This window comes from Botryllus schlosseri, chromosome 2 (assembly GCF_051294905.1).
Source record: "Botryllus schlosseri isolate E-star chromosome 2, Bs_hap1, whole genome shotgun sequence".
NCBI classification, from domain to species: domain Eukaryota; kingdom Metazoa; phylum Chordata; class Ascidiacea; order Stolidobranchia; family Styelidae; genus Botryllus; species Botryllus schlosseri.
In genome coordinates, this window is record NC_137237.1 from 337,969 (window position 1) to 358,735 (window position 20,767).

A 20,767-nucleotide genomic window follows, 5' to 3' on the forward strand; every position below is an offset into this window, starting at 1 on the left:
ATTTAATGCATTTTCAATTCAAAATTGTTCGAGGGCCGCATTCACCGCGGTCACGAGTAGTCGAAAAACACCATGAATACCACAAGTAGACCACGCGTGCTTGATATACAAAATTTCCCGAGGGCCGAGTTCGTCGAGGGCCGGGTTCTCCGAGGTCCGAGTTTGTAAGGCCGGGTTCTCCAAGGTCCAGGTTCTCTGGTAATCTCTCCAAAGGCACAAACAACGATTCATTTTGACATTTATAAATTTTTATTCGTGTTCATGGAAAACATTCATTGGTGATCATGGTGAACACTTTTCGATCTCTGAATGTGATCGAAGAAGTGCCAAAAACCAATCAACAAAAAATGGGGTGGCATGTCATGGAAGGTGAGATCGATAGGTCATGCAGGTTGTGGTCCGGTAATCTTGAGGATGGACTGGTATAGCCAAGCTATAGTTACAAGGAACAGACCTTGGCGTTAACAGCACCAGCACCCTAAGAAGGGCCCTGTGGATATACAGCTTCGTCAGTTTACATTTAGCCATTGCGTCTGTACATACCTTTATCATGGAATTCACTGTTTCGTAATTATTGTTCGTGTACAGTCCTTTAGAGTACGAATGCCGATCTAATCAAAACCTTCTCACGGGCTTTCACTAGAAATGATACTCGAGTGATATAGCTGCCTGATACCTGAGTGATATACAGAGTGATGCCTGGGTGATACAGCTGATACTAGAGTGATACAGCTGATACAGCTGTGATACAACTGATAAAGCTGTGATACAGGTGATACAGCCGTGATACAGCTGTGATACAGCTAAAGAGGATCTGATACAGCTGTATATCCACAGGGCCCCCGAAGAAGCATACCGTAATTCCAATTATTTTCTCATCTACAAATCGTACTCAATCAGAGTCATACGCTTATATGGCTATACATTATACAGGACTGCAATGAATTACTGTTATTCATTCCATTTCAACTACGACAATCTAACTGTGATTGCACGTTGCGATAGTGCGACGCAAAACTAACTGAATATAGAATATCTAACTGCAGTAAATATGAAAGGTAATTAGCACATCTCAAAGTGCGAAGGTCACGAGCTTGCAAAGCTACAAAACTTGCAGCCTGCAAACTCGTATGAATTCAAGCATGACCACTGTATGCGTGTGGAATGCACTGAGCTATATCTACTATATAACAAATGAAGATGTTTCTTTGTAGTTTGTATGTCCGAGGCGGTTTTCCTCAATCCTCCTCCGAGGGCGCTCACTCATATGAGGTAATTATTTGTAAGTTGATTGAATCGATAAGATTGTAATAACCTCCCCGAGAAAGGTTGGGGCGATGGGCTGCGACGACTGACCTTTGTACGGGCGAGTGTCTGTCCCTAGAGAATGTTTATATTCTATAGTCCTTATTGGACACTCGACTGACCTTATTATTATTTTATTATCAATATTTTTACTAAAACCGGACAGGAATGTAGCAAGTTTTTTTTTCCGAATCACGACTTGGTCCGGATTCGTGTTTTTAGCGTATGAAATGAAAGTCGTTTCGTCACCCCACCAGAATCACGACCTAACACATCGATCTCCCCTTCTGGCACATGCCCCTTCATTTTTTCGCCTGCTTTTTTATATTTCCTGTTTTACTTTTCATTCAGTGTGCATGTGCAATGTGCATGTGCATCAGCATACCTCTTCTCTACTTCGTCTACGCCAGGTGGGTCTCTGATTTCGGAGACTACTCCAAGTCGTTTCGACACCTTCCTATCGTTTCATTGCATCGGTCTTCACGGTCTTATCGATCACTCCTATCTAATACCGAATACTGTGCAGTGTGCATGTGCACGCATATTTTCTGTACCGCCATCACTGCCGTTTGTTATGTATTTTGGTTCGATGAAAATAAATTGACTCTCTCTCTCTCTCTCTCTCTCTCTCTCTGTCGTTATGCTATAAACAAAAAAAACATCATCATCATCATCATTGGTTTATTAGCAATTTTATCAGTTCAATACACCACAAAAATGCGATACAATGAAAAGACAGGAAGATGTCGAAGCGACAAGGAGTAGTCTATGGAATCTGACACCCACCTTGGCCTAGGCGATGTAAAGAGGCGAGGCATGCACACTGAATGAAAGTAAAGAAGATAGTACAGAAAAAGAATGCGACAAGAAATAGGGCGGCATGTCATGGGAAGCGAGATCGATAGGTCAGCAGGGGAGATAGTGTAGTGCAGTGGTTCTTAACCTTTTTTCCTCCAGCGCCCCCTTTCAAAAATTATCGTGCTCCAGCGCCCCCCAACCGCATATTGTAAGGAATGTAATAAAGACAATGAGTAAGAGGGAGGGCCGTAACAGCACTTCGTCATCCCCCCTAAAAATGATTGCCTTGCGCACCCATAGCGTGATAAACCAAACTTCCGAGGGCTTCGCCCCCAAGAACCCCGTAGCGTGATTTCGATGGTCAGCAAAGTTTGTGTGGCATGGTCGCCCTAGGCCCTTTTCATACCGGATTTACGAAACTCTTTCGGGAACACGTTCCGAAACAGGCGATGTTCACATAGAGAAAAAATTACCGAAACAGTTCCGGGAAAAGAGCGCGTTCATACCTATTTAGAGTTACCGCGAACTTATGTTCATACAGATCGTTTTTTCGGTAAATTCGCGGGAAATTATGGCCAGTATGAACGCGATTCTCCGTAAGTGTTGATAGTTACGAAACCATGTCCGTGGGGTGTTCCAGTTGTAATATGCTTGTGGAAAACGATGAGGGATAGGCATATTCGTGAGACGGGGAGAAGTTGGCTCCAACTTTTAGCTATGGGATGTTGCGGATATGCCTTCTCAATGTGTATGGGGCTCTATACTCAATATACCAGTATCAGTAATAGAGCCCGAGCATGTTTCTGGCTTGTATATTATCAACCGAAGCTGAGAGCAGAAACTGAAAGCCAGCAAAGAGGATAGAGTCCTGGAATGAAAAGAACCACCGATCACATCTGCGTACAACAAAGTCAGTTTATCTTGGTGATTGCTGTATAATGGTTTGGGTAAATCTAATCGTATGTACACTGTACAGAGAAACCAGGGAATTCGAGAAATCCGTGAGAGAAACATTCGGTATACTCTGCGACGAGCTTCGAGACCATAGCGAAAAGCAGCCAGCAAATTATACGAACTCAATTTCTCTTGCTTGCTGAGTAGCTGTCGCTCTTTGGAGGCTAGCCAATGAAGCCAATCGTTTATAGATCCAGCTCATCCAGGTAAACATCAGATGTATTTTAAGAAGGCAACTGTCACAAGTTGATTTTAATAAAAATAATTCTGCAGCCTGCCTAGTAGGGCTAGCCACAATGATTCGAGTACTTGTCCTCTCTGCTCACGTTACCAGATTTACCGGTAGAGCTGAGTGAGGTGCAATGTTCCATCTAAGCTGCTCACGTGCGCAGTGCGGACATGGTATCTGTGCACAGAAAATCTACGTTGCGTACAACTAATCCGAAGTTTTGATCTTTTTTAGTCGTTACGCACTGTTGTCCAAGGGTCTGCGCAGTGAGTTTATTGAGTGTGCGCAGACTCATCAAAACGTAGAGCGAACATTGTTAGGTGTCTTGGAAAGTGTAGGGCCCGTAACTAATAATTGAACATATTCGGGCGGGCGAACCCGTTGGTATGACTTCGTTGCATGATGTTATTTCGTGACCTCCTGTCTGCTATATCAAAAAATATAGAATCGCCCAACAGGGATATCGCCCAACAAGAATATCTAGTTTTAGATATCCCTGTCGCCCAATCGTACTAAACTAAAAGACGAACACGATTTCAAATTGGTATTTCTTCACTGGCATATAATTTTTTCCTGCCGGATGGAATTCGTCTTCTGGGGTTCAGATTGCCAACACAGGAATATTCGGTGCCAGTCATTTAGGCGCCCATGGACAATTAAACCTATATGTCTTTTGTAGGCTATATATAACGAAGTTTTCGGTGTTCATTTTCTCTGAATACTCATTAAGGATATGTCCTACCACCACATCATCTACTGCGAAGCCATTTTTCTCCAGCGCCCCCCATACCGCCCCCCTGAGCCCAGCGCCCCCCATATAGCCCCCTGAGCGTTTCCGCCCCTTTCAAAATCGCCAGCGCCCCCTGGGGGGCGCTGGAGGCAAGGTTAAGAACCACTGGTGTAGTGGTTACGATAAGCGCCCAGCACGCAGGCGAACCGCGTTCGATTCCCGTCGGAGGTTTATCTGGGCTCCTCTTCCCCTGCCGTTGCCGTTCTTACGGCGACAAAAAAGCCCAGAAAAAGACCCGACGAAAGAAAGCACTCACAATGAATGGAAAAGAACTAGTAGAAAGGGCCGCGGCTTCAAACAGATCAACATCGAAACAGAACTGTGACATCGGGCACTCTAGGCCGAGGTGGATGTTAGAGTAAAGGATCGCTACTGATGCGTGTCGTTCTACATCCTCCTATCTGTTCATGACATGTCTTATCGCATTGTACCTTGTGTGTGACTTGTTCAGATAAAAATATAACCCAACCATGTTATGTTATGTTAGGTCAGTCGTGGTCCGGTAATCTTGAGGATGGACTGTATTTATTTAGTAGTAATTGCTTGTATTTCGACTTGAATGTGGACATGCTCGTCGACTGTCGGATGGCCGGCGGGATACTGTTCCACACATCAGGTCCGGCATATCTTCTATGTTTAGGACGCCGAATCTCTTCAGCAGCGACTTATTGGATGGGCAGCACTGTCACTCACTATCAAAAGTGATATACAGTGCCTCCTTCTTCGATTTTCACACGCTGTGCGCTGCGGGATATATTACTACTTAATGCGAAACATTTTGTTAAAAATAACCTTAGTAAGTGTGACGGCAGTGTTTTAAATAATGGGAAATTGGCGATCAAAAAGTACGCGCAATTCATTTTAATGAGACATAATAACCCACTACATTCATGAAAACAGTAAGCCGTTTGTGTCGAGTCAGAGGCTCGGAGTCTCCAGTTCGAAGGCCTAAATCTCCTGTGTTGTTCCGATACCGTAATTCCGAGGCTACTATCGTCTTAGTTCTTCAAAGACCACTGGAAATGATGTGTTGGTTTCAATATGAGTTATGAGCAGGGCCATAATAGCACTTCGCCAGGCCCCCTCCAAAACGCCTCCCATATGTTGATGAACCAAACTTCTTGGGGGCCTCGCCCCTCAGGCTGTTCACTTATTACCGCTATTTACTTATCGTCTATATTGGGGGCCGTTTAGTGGTTCAACTTTTCTCGCTCAACGCGCGAAGCGCGAAAATTTTCTATCACTCATGATTCAATACGATCGGAAATTGCATATATGTTGCTATCAATTTTTGATCCTCTCTGCTCACGCAATCAGATTTAGCGGCAGAGCAAAGTGAGGTGTCTTGGACACTGTAGGGTCCGTTGGCATGACTCCTTAACATGTTTTTATTCCCTCGTGAGATTCCGATTGCCAAGACAGTGTCTTGTATATATAGCGAAGTTTTCGGTCAGCACAAGGGCAGTCCTTTTCAGTCAAGGTTACGCATGACTCGAACCAAGTCCTCTCAACAAGTCAAGCTCAGCAAGCCAAGAAAAAAAAATCAAAATTTTGATATTTTTTCGAAATTTTGACTTGCTATTCCAATTGAAACGATACTACAAAGCTTTGGTCTTGATCGCTGCCTTTCGACCAGTGGCGGATTGGTGAAATCGATTCTGGTCAACATGAGGCGGTACTTTTGGTCAAGGCTTCCTCGTCGCCGAGCTATTTGCACACTTCGCAGAGTCGCATGTTAGCCGAAACGTCCACGCCCATTTATATGGTCCAGTCGTCTTGGAGCAACGTGATGAGACGGCTTGCCGAATTGCTGTAAATCCGATCGAATTCACATGGTCATTGATCACGTTTCCGATCCCATATAATTTGTATGTATATCCAGCTAGGTGCCGTTCTTCCAGGTTGAAACAAATAATGTACGAATGAGATGCATGTAACAGTCACTAACGATGCCGTGTATATGCCAGAGGATACTTGATTACTTGGGTGCAAGGATCGTTTTGTATCGCATGTCGCTGTTAGATCAAGCTGCTAACCGATGTGGTGGGCATAGGACGTAAATGTGCCTGCTATATAATTAAAATACTGTTATAATAATAGATAACTCCAGATACTTTTCGTCATCTAATGCAGCGCCGTCGATCGATGAAAGAATGCTCATGCCAAGCCTGCGAATTGACCATATGCATGATATATTTGTGGTTGATGCAGGGAACAATGGAATGTTTCCCCAATCAATGTTCAGGGAACAATCTTGATGACACAGACAAGTCCCAATCGTTCATAATAATTCGACATTTGAATGCAGTGCCAATAGGCCTACTTATCGCCGTGTAAAGTGCATCTGAGATCTCGTGCCCCTGGGTGTTTTCTGCGAAAAGCATGTATTGGACACATTGCATTCAACTAGCCTACTTGTATATGAATTGTGAATGATTGTAATCATATCTTCAATTGCTTCAGATTTTGTCAAATTGGTAACGGAATAAACAAAGTTTTTGTAGGAAAATATGACAGTTTCTTTATGTAGAAAAGGAAGGAGGGGCAGGGAGTCAGATTATCTACGTTTGCATCACTAATGGGATTGGGCGACGGAGATGCGAAGAAACTGCAAGGCTATCGAGTCTGCACCACGGTTTTATCTTTCCAAGCAATCCCATTGCGTTGATCGCCTGGCGTGGAAGCTGTGTGGACACCATTTTTAATGTAAAGGCGTTTGTCTGACCTCGCAATAAGATATACGCAGAACGCTCATACATTACTCTATCAAGTATTTATCTAGATTCTAGGAAGTTCAAGGAACGTATGTTTCGGTGTTAGTTTACAACGCACCGCCCCAAAGTACTTTTTCAATAGTCAGTGGGAATTAAATTCATTTCTACAGCGAACACAAAAGGTAAACACGTGTAAAGCCGTGCAAATTTTGAACCCATCCCTAAACTACTCAATAAAGTGGTAGGGGAGATGTGGTACCGATGGATCAAAAATTGGAAAATGATTGCGGGCCCCAAAATGTTCAGCCGAAAACAGCAGATCTTTTGCTGGCTCAGCACTTTGATACAAGCTCTACCTATCGCGCACATATACATAAATATCCGTCTTTTCAAAAAATATTTATGGACGTTCAAAATTTGTTGCTCGAACGTATCATCGGTCCCCACCCGGTGGGTCCAATGGCACACGACCCGGGGACCTATGACACATATACCCTAAAAACTCAAATGTGACATCTTTTCTTGCTCAGTATTATAATCTAAGCTACAGCAAGCCAAAGAAGAATGTTTAGTCGCAACCGTCACAAAATAGAATAAATATTAACTAAAATGTTGTCATAAAATCACGTTTCGATTTTGGCTCGAACTTATAAATTTGAGGGTACATACATATTGCCCGAAAATCGATAGTGTGACTTCCAAATACCTCATTATAGCGATAAAGCATCATATGCAATTATTAGATAAAGATTGTCTATACGTAGGCATGTTTCATTTGTTTCATGATTAGTACGCTTGATTATTTTGCTTGATTTGGCTACTGTATCATCGGCCCCCACCCTACGAATTTTATACATGAATCGAAAAAAATTCCACTCAAGGAGGGTACTGAAAAAAATAATAGGTGCCATTATATAGCCTGATACAAGCCCTACACTTCACAATAAAAATGATTGCTGGTTTGTTCGTGTTGAAGGTTACAAAGAAAAATATATATGTCGATCTAAATTTAGTTTACACCCCCCAAAACAAAAAACATCTGTGAGAGACCCCATAGCTCGCGCACGTCGAATTTTTTTGTATGTGAAGAAAGATTTTGACAGCATGCAATTGTAGACAAGTTCATGAAGTGTAATCATGGAATTATCATGGAGAATTTTCAAAGTATTTTCGGTCCCAGTGATCCGTCGGTACCACATCTCCCCTACCTTATATGTCAACGACATTTTTGAAACCTCCTCATTGAACACCACACTGTTCGCTGATGATACTCACCTCCTCTCTTCCGCATCTTCGACGGCAGAGCTGGATGCCCTGACTGGTGACCAAATGCCCAAAGTCCATGAGTGGACGGCCCAGAACAACATTCGCATAAACGCCTCGAAATCGCAATTGCTGACAGTAAATTCAAAAAATAACCTAACCGTTAATATCGCTGGTCAGCCCGTTTCCAACACAGATAATGCCAAATATCTCGGAGTTTTACTGGACTCGAACATGTCCCGGAAGAGTCATATTCAGTCCCTAGAAACTAAATTATCACCGAAGTGCGGCCTGTTCTACAGCCTTGGGCGCTTCATGCCAGCATGGGTTATTCTGATACTCTTTAAATCCTTAATCCAATCGAAGTTACATTATGACATCCTCTATTGGGGGGCTGCCAGTAAAACTGCACTCAAGCCACTGCAGAAACTACAGCATAAAGTACTCCGAATCATAGATAGGGCCCCAAAGGGGCCTGGTTGCCCATCCAATAAGTCGCTGCTGAAGACATTCGGCGTCCTAAACATAGAAGATATGCGGAAACTAGAAATCGCCAAGTTTATGTATCAGTTTCACTGCGGTCGTTGCCCCGAATATTTCAATGACTTCTTTACCTCTGAATCAAAAGCGCACAAGTACAACACACGCGCGTCCACGTCGTCCAAATATCATATGATCGACCGAAAAGATCATCGCTCTATCAAATATGCCGGACCTGACGTGTGGAACAGTATCCCGCCGGCCATCCGACAGTCGACGAGCATGTCCACATTCAAGTCGAAATACAAGCAATTACTACTAAATAAATACAGTCCATCCTCAAGATTACCGGACCACGACTGACCTATCGATCTCGCTTCCCATGACATGCCGCCCTATATTTCTTGTCGCATTCTTTTTCTGTACTATCTTCTTTACTTTCATTCAGTGTGCATGCCTCCTCTTTACATCGCCTAGGCCAAGGTGGGTGTCAGATTTCATAGACTACTCCTTGTCGCTTCGACATCTTCCTGTCTTTTCATTGTATCGCATTTTTGTGGTGTATTGAACTGATAAAATTGCTAATAAACCAATGATGATGATGATGATGTATCTTAAGTAAGTGCGATAATAGTGGAAGTCGTCTATACAAACCTTGCCGCCAGCAAGTTGGAATTGCAAATGAAGAGCATCTACTTGAGTATTGTCAAATTGGATGCAAAGGGCGGATTTTCATCCAACTAGATGTGCCAAAATCACGAACTGGCCATGAACTCGTGGCCGGCCACGATGAATTCGTATGGCCGGCCATGAAATTCACTGTGGCCGGCCACGAGACAACGCATTTTCATGGCCGGCCACGAGATACTCAAATGAAACAAATGGGTTGACATGGTGTTATCATCGCTCCATCAAATATGCCAGACCCGATATGTGGAATAGTATCCCGCCGACCATCCGACAGTCGACGAGCATGACAACATTCAAGTCGAAATACAAGCAATTATTACTAAATGAATATTATTCCATCCTCAAGATTACCGGACCACGACTGACCTATCGATCTCGCCTTCCATGACATGCCACCCCATTTCTTGTTGCTTGCTTTTTTCTATACTATCTTCTTTACTTTTCATTCAGTGTGCATATGCCTCCTCTTTACATCGCCTAGACCTTTTTTCCTCCAGCGCCCCCTTTCTAAAATTATCATGCTCCAGCCCCCCCCCACCTCATATTGTAAGGACTGTAGACAATGGGAGAGAGGGAGGGCCGTAACAGCACTTCGACAGCCCCCCTAAAACGATTGTCTTGGGCACCCATAGCGTGAACAACCAAACTCATGAGGGCTTCGCCCCCCAAGAACCCCGTCGCGTGATTTTGATGGTCAGCAAAATTTATGTCGTCTGGTCGCCATAGGAGCCAAAATTTTCTAAAATGCATGAATGAAATAGGTTGTAATTGCTTATATATGTCCCTATAAACTTTTTTCACTCTCAGCCCACGTAATCAGATTTACCAGTAGCGCTGAATGAGCTCTTGTATTGGAAAATGAAGGCCACGTAATTATAATGATTGAATATATTCGGGCGTGCCCGTTGGTACAATTAAATAGTTAAATGTTATTTTGTTACCTCTTGTGTGCTATATAGTCAAAAGATATTGAAACGCATAAACGTATTAAATTAATGTCAGCACACGATCCAAAATTGGTGTTTTGTCACGGGGAAATAATTTTCTCTGATGGATGTTATTTTTCCTGTGGGTGCAGATTGCGACGACATGATAATTCGGCGCGACCGATTTGAGCATCTGTGGACAATTAGACTTATATGCATCGAAGTTTACACTCAACATAAGGGCAATCCTCTTCGGCTAAATTTTTCTCGCTTGCGATCGTTTTGACACACTTCTCGGAGTCCCATATTCACCGGAACTTCATATGTCTTCGTGCATTGTGGCGTGTAATGGCCGACGCCGAAATGCCAATTTCTATTTTCTATAATTATGCGTATTCTTCCGTGAATATTCCGGGAATATTTCGCGCTTTACATCCGCTCACTTTAATTTAGTACTGTACCCAGTTATTAATTTTAACACGAATGTATTCCAAACATAGCAATCATATTATATAACGTTCATGTGAGGTTGTGAACCACAACACGAGACAGTATCATGCTTTACGATACGATGACGAAATATTCCGACGATTTAATTTTGTAGCTCTCAAATACAAGTATATTTAGTTATTCATTTCGTGCAGTTTCAAAACTTATTTTATTGTAGCGACCCTGATACGGCGTCACGTACCTAACAGGGAAGCCGGTGTGTTCCTGGGCTCCGGACCTCGTCTCTCTGCGTTCGCCGCCTGCTGCGCGCTCGCTACACGAAACGCGTAACACACAGCACACCAGTCCATACGGTTATAATAAAATTATATTCCACGACACAGTACTCAAAACAGCGTTTCACACTAGACTGATATTACACAAGATACACAGCGATACTTACAAACTGATAACGTACAAAGACGACCTAACAATACCAGACACAGGCCTACACACAGCACACACAAACCGTATTCCGACAGCTAGGCCTAAACCTACACCAGCAGCAGCGTTTCCATCTACAGGCGAGGGACTAACTACGGGACAATATCACTCCCCAGATGCTTGCGCAGCATCTTCCGTGATCTTTCCATGCCCCAGTCACTTATGTTATGGAGCGATGATCTTTTGGTCGATTATATGATATTTGGACGACGTGGACCACTGGACGCGCGTGTGTTGTACTTGTGCGCTTTTGATTCGGAAGTAAAGAAAGTCATTGAAATATTCGGGGCAACGACCGCAGTGAAACTGATACATAAACTTGGCGATCTCTAGTTTCCGCATATCTTCTATGTTTAGGACGCCGAATCTCTTCAGCAGCGACTTATTGGATGGGCAGCACTATCACTCACTATCAAAAGTGATATACAGTGCCTCCTTCTTCGATTTTCACACGCTGTGCGCTGCGGGATATATTACTACTTTGACTGCCAACAATCCTAAATATAGGATTTTACTCAATCCCATAAAGTGCCAGCGATCCTATATTTAGGATATTTTTGAAATGAGTACAGAAATGTCTGGAATTGGTTCTATCCCCGGATTACGGCTGTATCCGAGGCTAGTGAATAGGCTTGTTGTCATAAACCACCATTTTCGTTGCCGGAAGTATTTTTTTTAAATCACATCCGTATACAATAGGTCAACCTTTTTTTGGTTTGACCACTAGGTGGCTTTTCATAAAATGAGCAGCAAAAAAATGGAAATATTTTTATAATTCCTTGATGTTGAAAAAAAATTTTTTTTTCATAAGTTGCGCAGGGTTCGCACTTATCAGCACGCCCGATTCCAGCCAAATATCCAACTAGTCGAAAATTCATTGTTCGCTGGCGTTTACTGGCAATTTCCATGATAGGCCTTGGCAGCTAAAGTGTTGCGAAACATTTTGTTAAAAATAACCTTAGTAAGTGTGACGGCAGTGTTTTAAATAATGGGAAATTGGCGATCAAAAAGTACGCGCAATTCATTTTAATGAGACATAATAACCCACTACTTTCATGAAAACAGTAAGCCGTTTGTGTCGAGTCAGAGGCTCGGAGTCTCCAGTTCGAAGGCCTAAATCTCCTGTTCCGATACCGTAATTCCGAGGCTACTATCGTCTTAGTTCTTCAAAGACCACTGGAAATGACGTGTTGGTTTCAATATGAGTTATGAGCAGGGCCATAATAGCACTTCGCCAGGCCCCCTCCAAAACGCCTCCCATATGTTGACGAACCAAACTTCTTGGGGGCTTCGCCCCTCAGGCTGTTCACTTATTACCGCTACTTACTTATCGTCTACATTGGGGGCCGTTTAGTGGTTCAACTTTTCTCGCTCAACGCTTCGGCATCATGCTTGCTGGACCGTGACGACGACCTATGACAGACGGAGTCTTCACAACAGGAAAGCGCTCACGCGTGACGCCTTACGTCATCAAAGAAGGTTCTGGAAGGCTACAACACGTGCTCGTTGCGTAATCTCGCTCGGCCGACTTTTCTCTCTTCTCCCATCCCACTAACGGTAAAGAAGGCTTCCTTTTCTCTTCTTTCTCTCCGCCGCAGACTTCCAGACCTGCCGCCTCGTGCTTGTCAGTTTCCTGACGAAGGTTCCTCGGATCGGGCGCGCTCAACATTCGGCGAAAACTCAACATTCGGACTCAGGTCAGTTGCTTTCCTACGACTTCTAAGCGGCTGTCAAGCGGCGAGTCTGCACACACTGTCGCCGTTTCGTGGCCGCACGTGGATTGAATCGAATCTCGCGACAGCAAAACCTCGGACAGCTTTGATAACGCTCCGTTAGCAGCGATTTCAAACTAGACGCGCGGTCACAATCCGTCTCACACGACGTCAACTTTCTAGAAATCATGTCGGCGATTGGAATTGATCTTGGAACGACGTACTCCTGCGTTGGAGTCTTCCAGCATGGAAAAGTGAGTCTCTCTAATATATGGGTCGTTTATTACAAATGTATGCGTCCGATTACTGTGGGTTAGGCGTTCGTGCAATAAGTGACCGTATTGACGCGCTCCTCTGTGTTTTCAAAAGTATGAGCATCCTATGAACTGTGTGGTACAAGTTTGCAACGTGCTTGATAACCCGCTGTGACTCAGAATGCTGAAAAGTGTAGCAGTGCTAAAAATGACTTGAAATCACAGCCTCCGAATTCTTGAAAATGTATATACCCGACAAATAACCAACTACTTGACTCGCTGCTTTCGAGCAGCCGTACATGGACTTTGCATGAACCGAATTTGTCAAAAAACGCTAATTACGTATTGTGCTCCTGGCTCATGCCAATTACCTGTTCTGATTTATAAGACCACGGACCATGATGTTTCTTCATAAGAACATCCGTCCTATAAATAGAAACAAAAACTGATGCGTCAAAAACTGTACCAATAAGTGCAATATGTCTTTAGAGAAGTGTTCATTTAGTCTCAGTTTCAAGGCCAAATAATCTTGACAATTCAGTATGGTCTTGTCAAGCTGCATCAGTCTCAATTTTAAGACTGAATATTCTTGACAATTCAATATGGTCTTTAAAAGTTTTGATCAGTCTAAATTTTTAGATAGTAATTTTGGCAAAGACCTCATTTCATCAGTGAGACGTAATTTACTGACAATGAGACCAAATCTTCTTTGTCTTGAACTTGAAACAAAATGGCAAATTTTTTTTGTAGTGTAATCGTCTTATAGATTGTTCAAGAATGTCAATCTACAGTGTCATAAATTATTGTGACTCAGAATGAGGTATAGACATCCTAGCACTTTATTGCAGTGTAGGTCACATGCGCAAAGAGCACCATATTGCTATATGATTCGTGTAACTCGTGGCCACGTCATTTCTATCTCATAAAATGTAGGGAGCTTGTATAAGTTTCATTGCATGTATTGCAGGATTCCGCGCATATGTTCAATGTGATATGAGCGGCCAGACAGCATGCTAGAATGAAGTTACCCCAAAACCAATGTCCCAGGGTTGACTTTGTGTCTGTGGCACTGATTGGGTTGCAACATGCGAGTTGCACGAACTGCTGGATTTTTTTACCTGTAAATTAGTGCTTAAGAGACTTCTCTTTGAAAACTCGAGCGAGAAAACCTTACAAAATACGGAAAAAAATAAGACAACACTGAACTTACTCCCTATCAGCATTTTCAAAGACTCATTCCTTGGAAGAAATTTTGAGTTGGTTTTGCGGGTAATTAAAGCTGTGGGTGCTGAACATTGGGCTGGAAGTGGGTTTTGATTATTTTATCCCAATATTAGGGTTCGCACCGCACCAAGATCTATGTGGTTGACCATCAACTAACTATAGATTTTGTACTGTTCAAGAGTAGGGGCATGTTGACTGAACTGCGTCAATGCGTTGACAGTTATGATATGGATCTTGTTTGTAGGTTGAAATCATTGCCAACGACCAGGGCAACCGAACCACTCCATCCTACGTTGCTTTCACCGACACGGAACGGCTGATCGGTGACGCTGCCAAGAACCAGGTCGCCATGAATCCCAGCAACACGGTATTTGGTGGGTATCTCATTTGTGGCTAATTCCATTGTTCCTCATAATTGTCTACAAGCTACACAAGTTCTTCAAATTTTCAGTAGATGTAGAATTTTGTCTAAGTACCAGTGATGAAAAAATACTGCATTTTTAAATATGTCGTCACTACATGCCGTAGCCTGAGAAAAAACCTGAAAAATCAATCTGTGCTGCGGTGATGGTAGAGAACCGGTTGAAATTTTGGTTTGAAAGATCTTTGTTCTTATTTTGGATTTGTAATGAACTGATAACTAGGACAAGATTTTCTTGCAGTCGTCTAATCTGTGGAAAGTTGAATCAATTTTTCACAAAAGTTACATTCATTTTTCACAAAAAAAATTTCACAAAAAAAATAGCATTTATATACAAGTTCCCTACAAGTTGCCCTACTAATAACAGTGTATGTAATAAATGATCAGGATTGACGTTGCATTGTTTATAAAGTTAAGGCAACATGAAATTTCACATCTGCGAAATGTCGAGGAAAAAATTATTTTTGCAAATCGTATATTCTACATACGACATTTACAAAACAGACATACGCTCATTCTGGTGCGCTAAAGCTGTTGTACTCCTTCCCATCTTCATGACTATTACGTGTCGGTGGATTAAACGCAGCTGATATCAAAGTCCTGTCGGCACGCGGGTGGTTTTTCTAGCCACTAACGCTACTTGTATAGGACACATCCTGTTTCGATAACTCGTTTTCTGTTGGATGAGGTAAGGACATACGTGAAAATGGAATGTGGTTCCGTTCAGATGCGAAACGACTGATTGGCCGCAAATTTGACGACGCCACTGTGAAAAGTGACATGAAGCATTGGCCGTTCGATGTTGTCAGCGACGGTGGAAAGCCAAAAGTATCGGTGAGCTGTTAAAAACGTTCACAATAGTCACTGTTTGTATTTTAGTACAAGTAGTTATGTTAGAAATATTAATCAAGTAGAAGCACTTACTTGAGAGTTGAGGTGGTCGGAAGTAGTTGTTGGTATACTTCACCTGAACAAATTTGCTCTCGATTGCAGTCTTGCTGGTAAAGCGTGGTCTTACAATTAAGGGGACTAGCAACCCAAAAACCTAAATTTCGGATGGTTACCCCCATCAGCAGTTGCTAGATGTCGCTATGCTATAAACGACAAACAAAAAATTTTTGTTCTACCCTGGAGATTGTGAATTTTTTTGTATTTCCCGGACAGAAAATGAACCGAGACGGGGAATGCAAAATCTCGGATATTGTGAAGCCCTTTTTCAGATCTAACGCCTTCTTTAGGAAGTACTAGGACAGTGCTGTGCTATGCTAAAATTTGAAGGATTACATGCAACCCACCTAGGACAAATTCCATTTCGAAATTCAAAAAAATCCCAATTTTTGTTACAAATTTGCAGAAAGTTTACTGCGACGTTCTGTACCTCTTGACATTGTAGACCTATGACTGAAAACTTTTAGCATAGCACACGTCTGAATCTCAGCTTTTCAAAAAACCTTGAGTGACGCATCTACGACAAATATTTCAAACCAATTTTTGGTTTGCCGTGATGCAGCTGAACAAAATTTTACAATTGAGAAAACGACGATCAAACACGTGAAACGTAAAAAGTTGAACAAGTGTTAACGATGTAATGATAAGAATGAGTGTCAGAATGCTAGAATGCCAACTGACAACAATCTAACAAATTTATACCCGGAGATAATATAGGTAGATATATTTTACAACTGTCAAACCATATATTTTATAGAGTCATCGGACGAAACATGCGATCTTTTGGTTGGAACTAGAAAAAAAAAATTATTGAAGGAAAATAAAATCAAAATTTTTGAAGTTTTTAGTTGTTGTTTGGGTGAAAAATGTTCATAAGGTGACAGCAGAGATACAATGTTAATATTTCCTACCAGGAAAAAAAAAATCAAAAATTTTGATTTCTTGGGTTGCTAGTCCCCTTAAGACTGAATTAGCTTTTCAAGACCATATCGAATTGTCACGGTCATTCGGTCTTGAAAATCAGACCAATAAAATGCATTTTTATAGGACAATATTGTGCTTATTAGGACAGTTTCGGATTCCTTTTTTTGCGAATTTTGCAGTTTTATGAGCTGCATGCACCTTGATAGCGTAATCTAGTGAATGTCTTGTAAACTCCTTAGCAAAGTAATATCACAGCACTGCGCATTCAGGACTCTCTCTCTCATGCTTCCCCTTCGCTCAGAACCTCCCAAAGCACTGCTACTATTTTCGTTTTATTTAGGTCTTGCTTTCGAGACGGGAAGTACTTAGTAGACTGATTGGTCTTGAGACTTTTTTGCTGAGACATGAACACCAAATTTGATTGGTTTTTTTTGGTGGTGTACATAGTTGTCGAGTCAAGAATAATCAACTTGGGTTTGTGTGATGATTCTTGCCGCCCCAGTCTGATGCTTTGTGACTGATCCGGTTTTGCTGATGAACCCACATCAAATTCAAGCTTGGCTTGCATGTCGACATTCTGATGTGGCATGAAGTAGAGAAAGCAGAAGTGATTTCTCTTAGTTGTTTATTCGAAAGTCGTGATTTCCTAGTTAGAAGTAGTAGTTTGCAATTTAGGTAATCTTCAATTACCAATTACTGGGTGATGTAGAAGTCAGAAAGTATATGATGAAAAAAACCGAGGAATTCTTCAAGTAAAGTATTTACAGCCGAGCTTACTTCCAAAAGGAGTTAAAACACAACTCTGCATAGGGTGGTCAGGAACAAGTACTTATACTTTCCAAAGAACTTGATAAAATCTTCTATTTGCATGGTAATTTTCAGTTCAAAGTTATTTAGAACATTGATATTTTTACTTGTAAATTGCTGCCTCATACTTCAGTATTCACTGACGGTGTTATTTTGCTTGAGTGATGAAAGACTATTTTACTGACTGCCCCTGGTCACTGCGACGTACGATTTTGATCTTTTCTCATTTGTTGCGCTCGCCTCTGCAGGTCGAGTACAAAGGAGACAAGAAGACCTTCTTCCCGGAGGAAATCAGCTCCATGGTGCTCACCAAGATGAAGGAAACCGCCGAGTCTTATCTCGGAAAAAAAATCGACAACGCGGTCATCACGGTACCGGCTTACTTCAACGATTCCCAACGTCAGGCCACCAAAGACGCGGGAACCATCGCAGGATTGAACGTGCTGCGTATCATCAACGAACCGACGGCCGCGGCTATCGCTTATGGTCTTGACAAAAAGGTAGTAGAATATAGTCGTGCTAGTGGAAAATATGCACGAGTTAAGATGGCAGGCAGACATGTTTGTGTAATAGTGGGCTTTCAAAGCACAACTAGAACTAGTAACTCCTTCAGACTGCAGGACCGAAGCCAAAATGAAAGTCCTGACTTGAAAATTTTGAAACTAGAAACTAGAACCCCTCCCTACAAAACTGGAAACCAGAACCACTTGTTTCTAGTATGCTTATAGTTTCGAAACTAAAAGTTCTAACTAACTGAAAGTTCTTGAAAACCAGAATTTAAACTCAGACTAAAACTATGCTTTGATAAGAACTTAGTCGAGTAGCACTCACGGCGGAGCAATCTTGACTTCATTAGATAATGATTTAGTTGGTTTGTGTGATGATTCTTGCCGCCACAGTCTGATGCTTTATGACTGATTCGGTTTTGCTGATAAACCCAGATCAAATTCAAGGTTTCCGTGAGGCATAGCTTGCAAACTATCATATAGAGCTTTTTCTTCTAGGTTGGTGCAGAAAGAAATGTTCTGATCTTTGATCTGGGCGGCGGTACTTTTGATGTCAGCGTCCTCGTCATCGAGGACGGAATCTTTGAAGTCAAGTCTACCGCTGGAGACACGCATTTGGGAGGTAATACATGGCTTGATTCGCTGCTCATGTCCTAAGGAAAATCGCGATTTCAAATCTGAATCTGTATTTTTTTGTATCGCGTTCATGTTGAATTTGGTTTACGTCGCATATTCAGTTGTATATTGTGTATTGCATATTCAGTTGTTCGACGCAGGGTTATCTGGGGGGTTGAACTCCCTCGGCTCTTGCCCGTGTGGTGCTGGAGCGTCCTCTTGTGGCGTATATTCTGAGCCTCGGCGTCTGACATTGATCCGGAACCCCGAATTTTCGGTGCGGTTTTGGATTTTCGCATATTCCTTCAACTTCCTGTAGTCACTAGCGGGCCATAACCAGGGAGAAAAGCCATGTGACAAACATCAAAATTCCACATGATATTGACTGACAATTGTAAATCAGAAAATTTCTAATCGTGAATAAAATCTCTAATGCGATGTCGTTTGTGGCTCGTAGGTGAGGACTTTGACAATCGTCTGGTGAATCACTTCTCCAAAGAGTTCCAGAGAAAACACAAGAAGAGCCTAGAATCGAACAAGAGGGCTCTGCGTCGTCTGCGAACCGCTTGCGAACGCGCAAAGAGAACTCTATCGTCTTCCTCGCAAGCCAGGTTAGCTCGTCTTTTGATATGTTGAGTTGCCGCGTGTGATATTACATGGGTTCATACAAGATTGAATCTTAAAATTACGACTATTCTGTTGACAACAAATGATATGGAAAGTACCTAGTTGCTGAGAACGTGGATATAATATTTCTACTGTAATATAATGTGTAATAATTTAGTTTATGATTGATATATTTGAGTTGCAATTGCGCACTCCTTAGATCCACTTCTTGCGAGCTAACCCATGAAACCTCAGTTTCGTCGAAGGAGGCTGGGCTTCGAGCTTGTTGCTGAGGTTTCGACGTTCTGTCGTCATCTCCTTAACACCCATGCTGCCCGGTCCCCTTGAATCTGGGGGGGTGGGGGCGGTTCGCACCAACGCTTTGTTGCATCGTAAGAAGTGCATGAGTCAAATGTGCGCCAGATAGATTTTCTGCGATATAGTCCTCAACTTACTGATCGCTGGGTTTGAGGCGGGTCGGAGAAAGACATTGAATTCTATGAGAATTACCGTATGCATTCAAAAAAGGATATATTCACGATCGTGTTTGAAAGTATGTGATGAAGATTTAAAAAGGGTTTTGTATATTAACAATATTATCACCAAATATGGTAGTTCACCGATTCCTGTTTCTTTCTGGCTACGTGATTAAATCGTTGGGTTATCCACCGATCAAGGATAATCCCAGAATTATCAAAGAAACTGAAATAACTCCGCTTCCACTGCTTGGAATTGAGTCAAATTTGTTTTGCATAGTTTTTGAACACAGCGCAACAATTTCATAGGGTAAGCAGAAAAATTTGAATATTCTTTTTTGAATTCTTATGCAAAATCTGTACGAAACTGTACATTTTCCAGGCAATCTAACGTTATAATGACGTAGCCAGTAAGATAACGGAAAAACGGGTTATTTTTGAACAGCCCTAATATACATTATTCGATCATATATCGAGGTCTTTTTGCCTCGCGCAGTCCTCATTCAAAATTTTAACAGGTGGTTTTCTGTTACAGCATCGAGATCGATTCCCTGTATGAAGGCATCGACTTTTACACCTCGATCACTCGGGCGCGTTTCGAGGAAATGTGTTCCGACCTGTTCCGTGGCACGTTGGACCCCGTCGAGAAATCTCTCCGGGACGCCAAGATGGACAAGGGGAAGGTGAGGTCGCCAGGACTTCGATGAAAAACTTAATTTTAATATATGGATTATGATACAGAACATAGTTTACTTTGAACAGAGCGTTCATTGTGACTATCGTGAAGGTCATAATGTTCAAAAGCCGTAGGCTACGCTTCAACAAGAACTTGAACTACTCAGTAATTATTCTACTAAAGTAGCATTCATATGACGGTGCAATTTGACTCCACTTGAAAATAATTTATGGGTTCGTGTAATGATTTTTCCGCCCCAGTCTGATGCTTGCGACTGAATTCGGTTTTACTGATGAACCCAGATTAAATCCAAGGTTTCTGTTTGGCATTGCCCACGTCTGCAATGTAGCATGAAGTGAAGAAACCGAATAGTATTTTATATGGGTCGAAATGGTGAACTACATTGCACTACTGGAGTGGAGTGATATAGTCGAGATCACTTGTGCAAACATAGTACGGTCATCCGTTAGAATATGACAGAATAGTCGAAATAAGCGATTGCAAATCATCCCATTG

The 20,767-nt window shown here is 42.2% G+C and overlaps 1 protein-coding gene and 1 non-coding gene across 3 annotated transcripts in view; both read left to right on the plus strand.

The window, feature by feature from the left end:
• LOC145432702 (heat shock cognate 71 kDa protein) overlaps positions 1-20,767 on the plus strand; it is a 205,649-nt gene that overhangs the window by 181,177 nt on the left and 3,705 nt on the right. The window contains exons 1-8 of one of the 2 annotated variants that reach the window (XM_080309543.1): positions 12,634-12,779; positions 12,978-13,048; positions 14,517-14,646; positions 15,421-15,527; positions 17,621-17,872; positions 18,377-18,500; positions 18,951-19,104; positions 20,111-20,258. In XM_080309543.1, the coding sequence (XP_080165669.1) occupies positions 12,983-13,048; positions 14,517-14,646; positions 15,421-15,527; positions 17,621-17,872; positions 18,377-18,500; positions 18,951-19,104; positions 20,111-20,258 (981 nt within the window). In that variant the 5' untranslated portion in view covers positions 12,634-12,779; positions 12,978-12,982. Of the gene's footprint in view, positions 1-12,633; positions 12,780-12,977; positions 13,049-14,516; positions 14,647-15,420; positions 15,528-17,620; positions 17,873-18,376; positions 18,501-18,950; positions 19,105-20,110; positions 20,259-20,767 lie in introns of those variants that run through there. The other variant, XM_080309538.1, reaches the window with a different exon arrangement.
• LOC145434725 (small nucleolar RNA SNORD31) lies at positions 17,040-17,106 on the plus strand. The gene has a single exon (XR_013913548.1). It is a non-coding gene; the product is annotated as a small nucleolar RNA SNORD31 (small nucleolar RNA).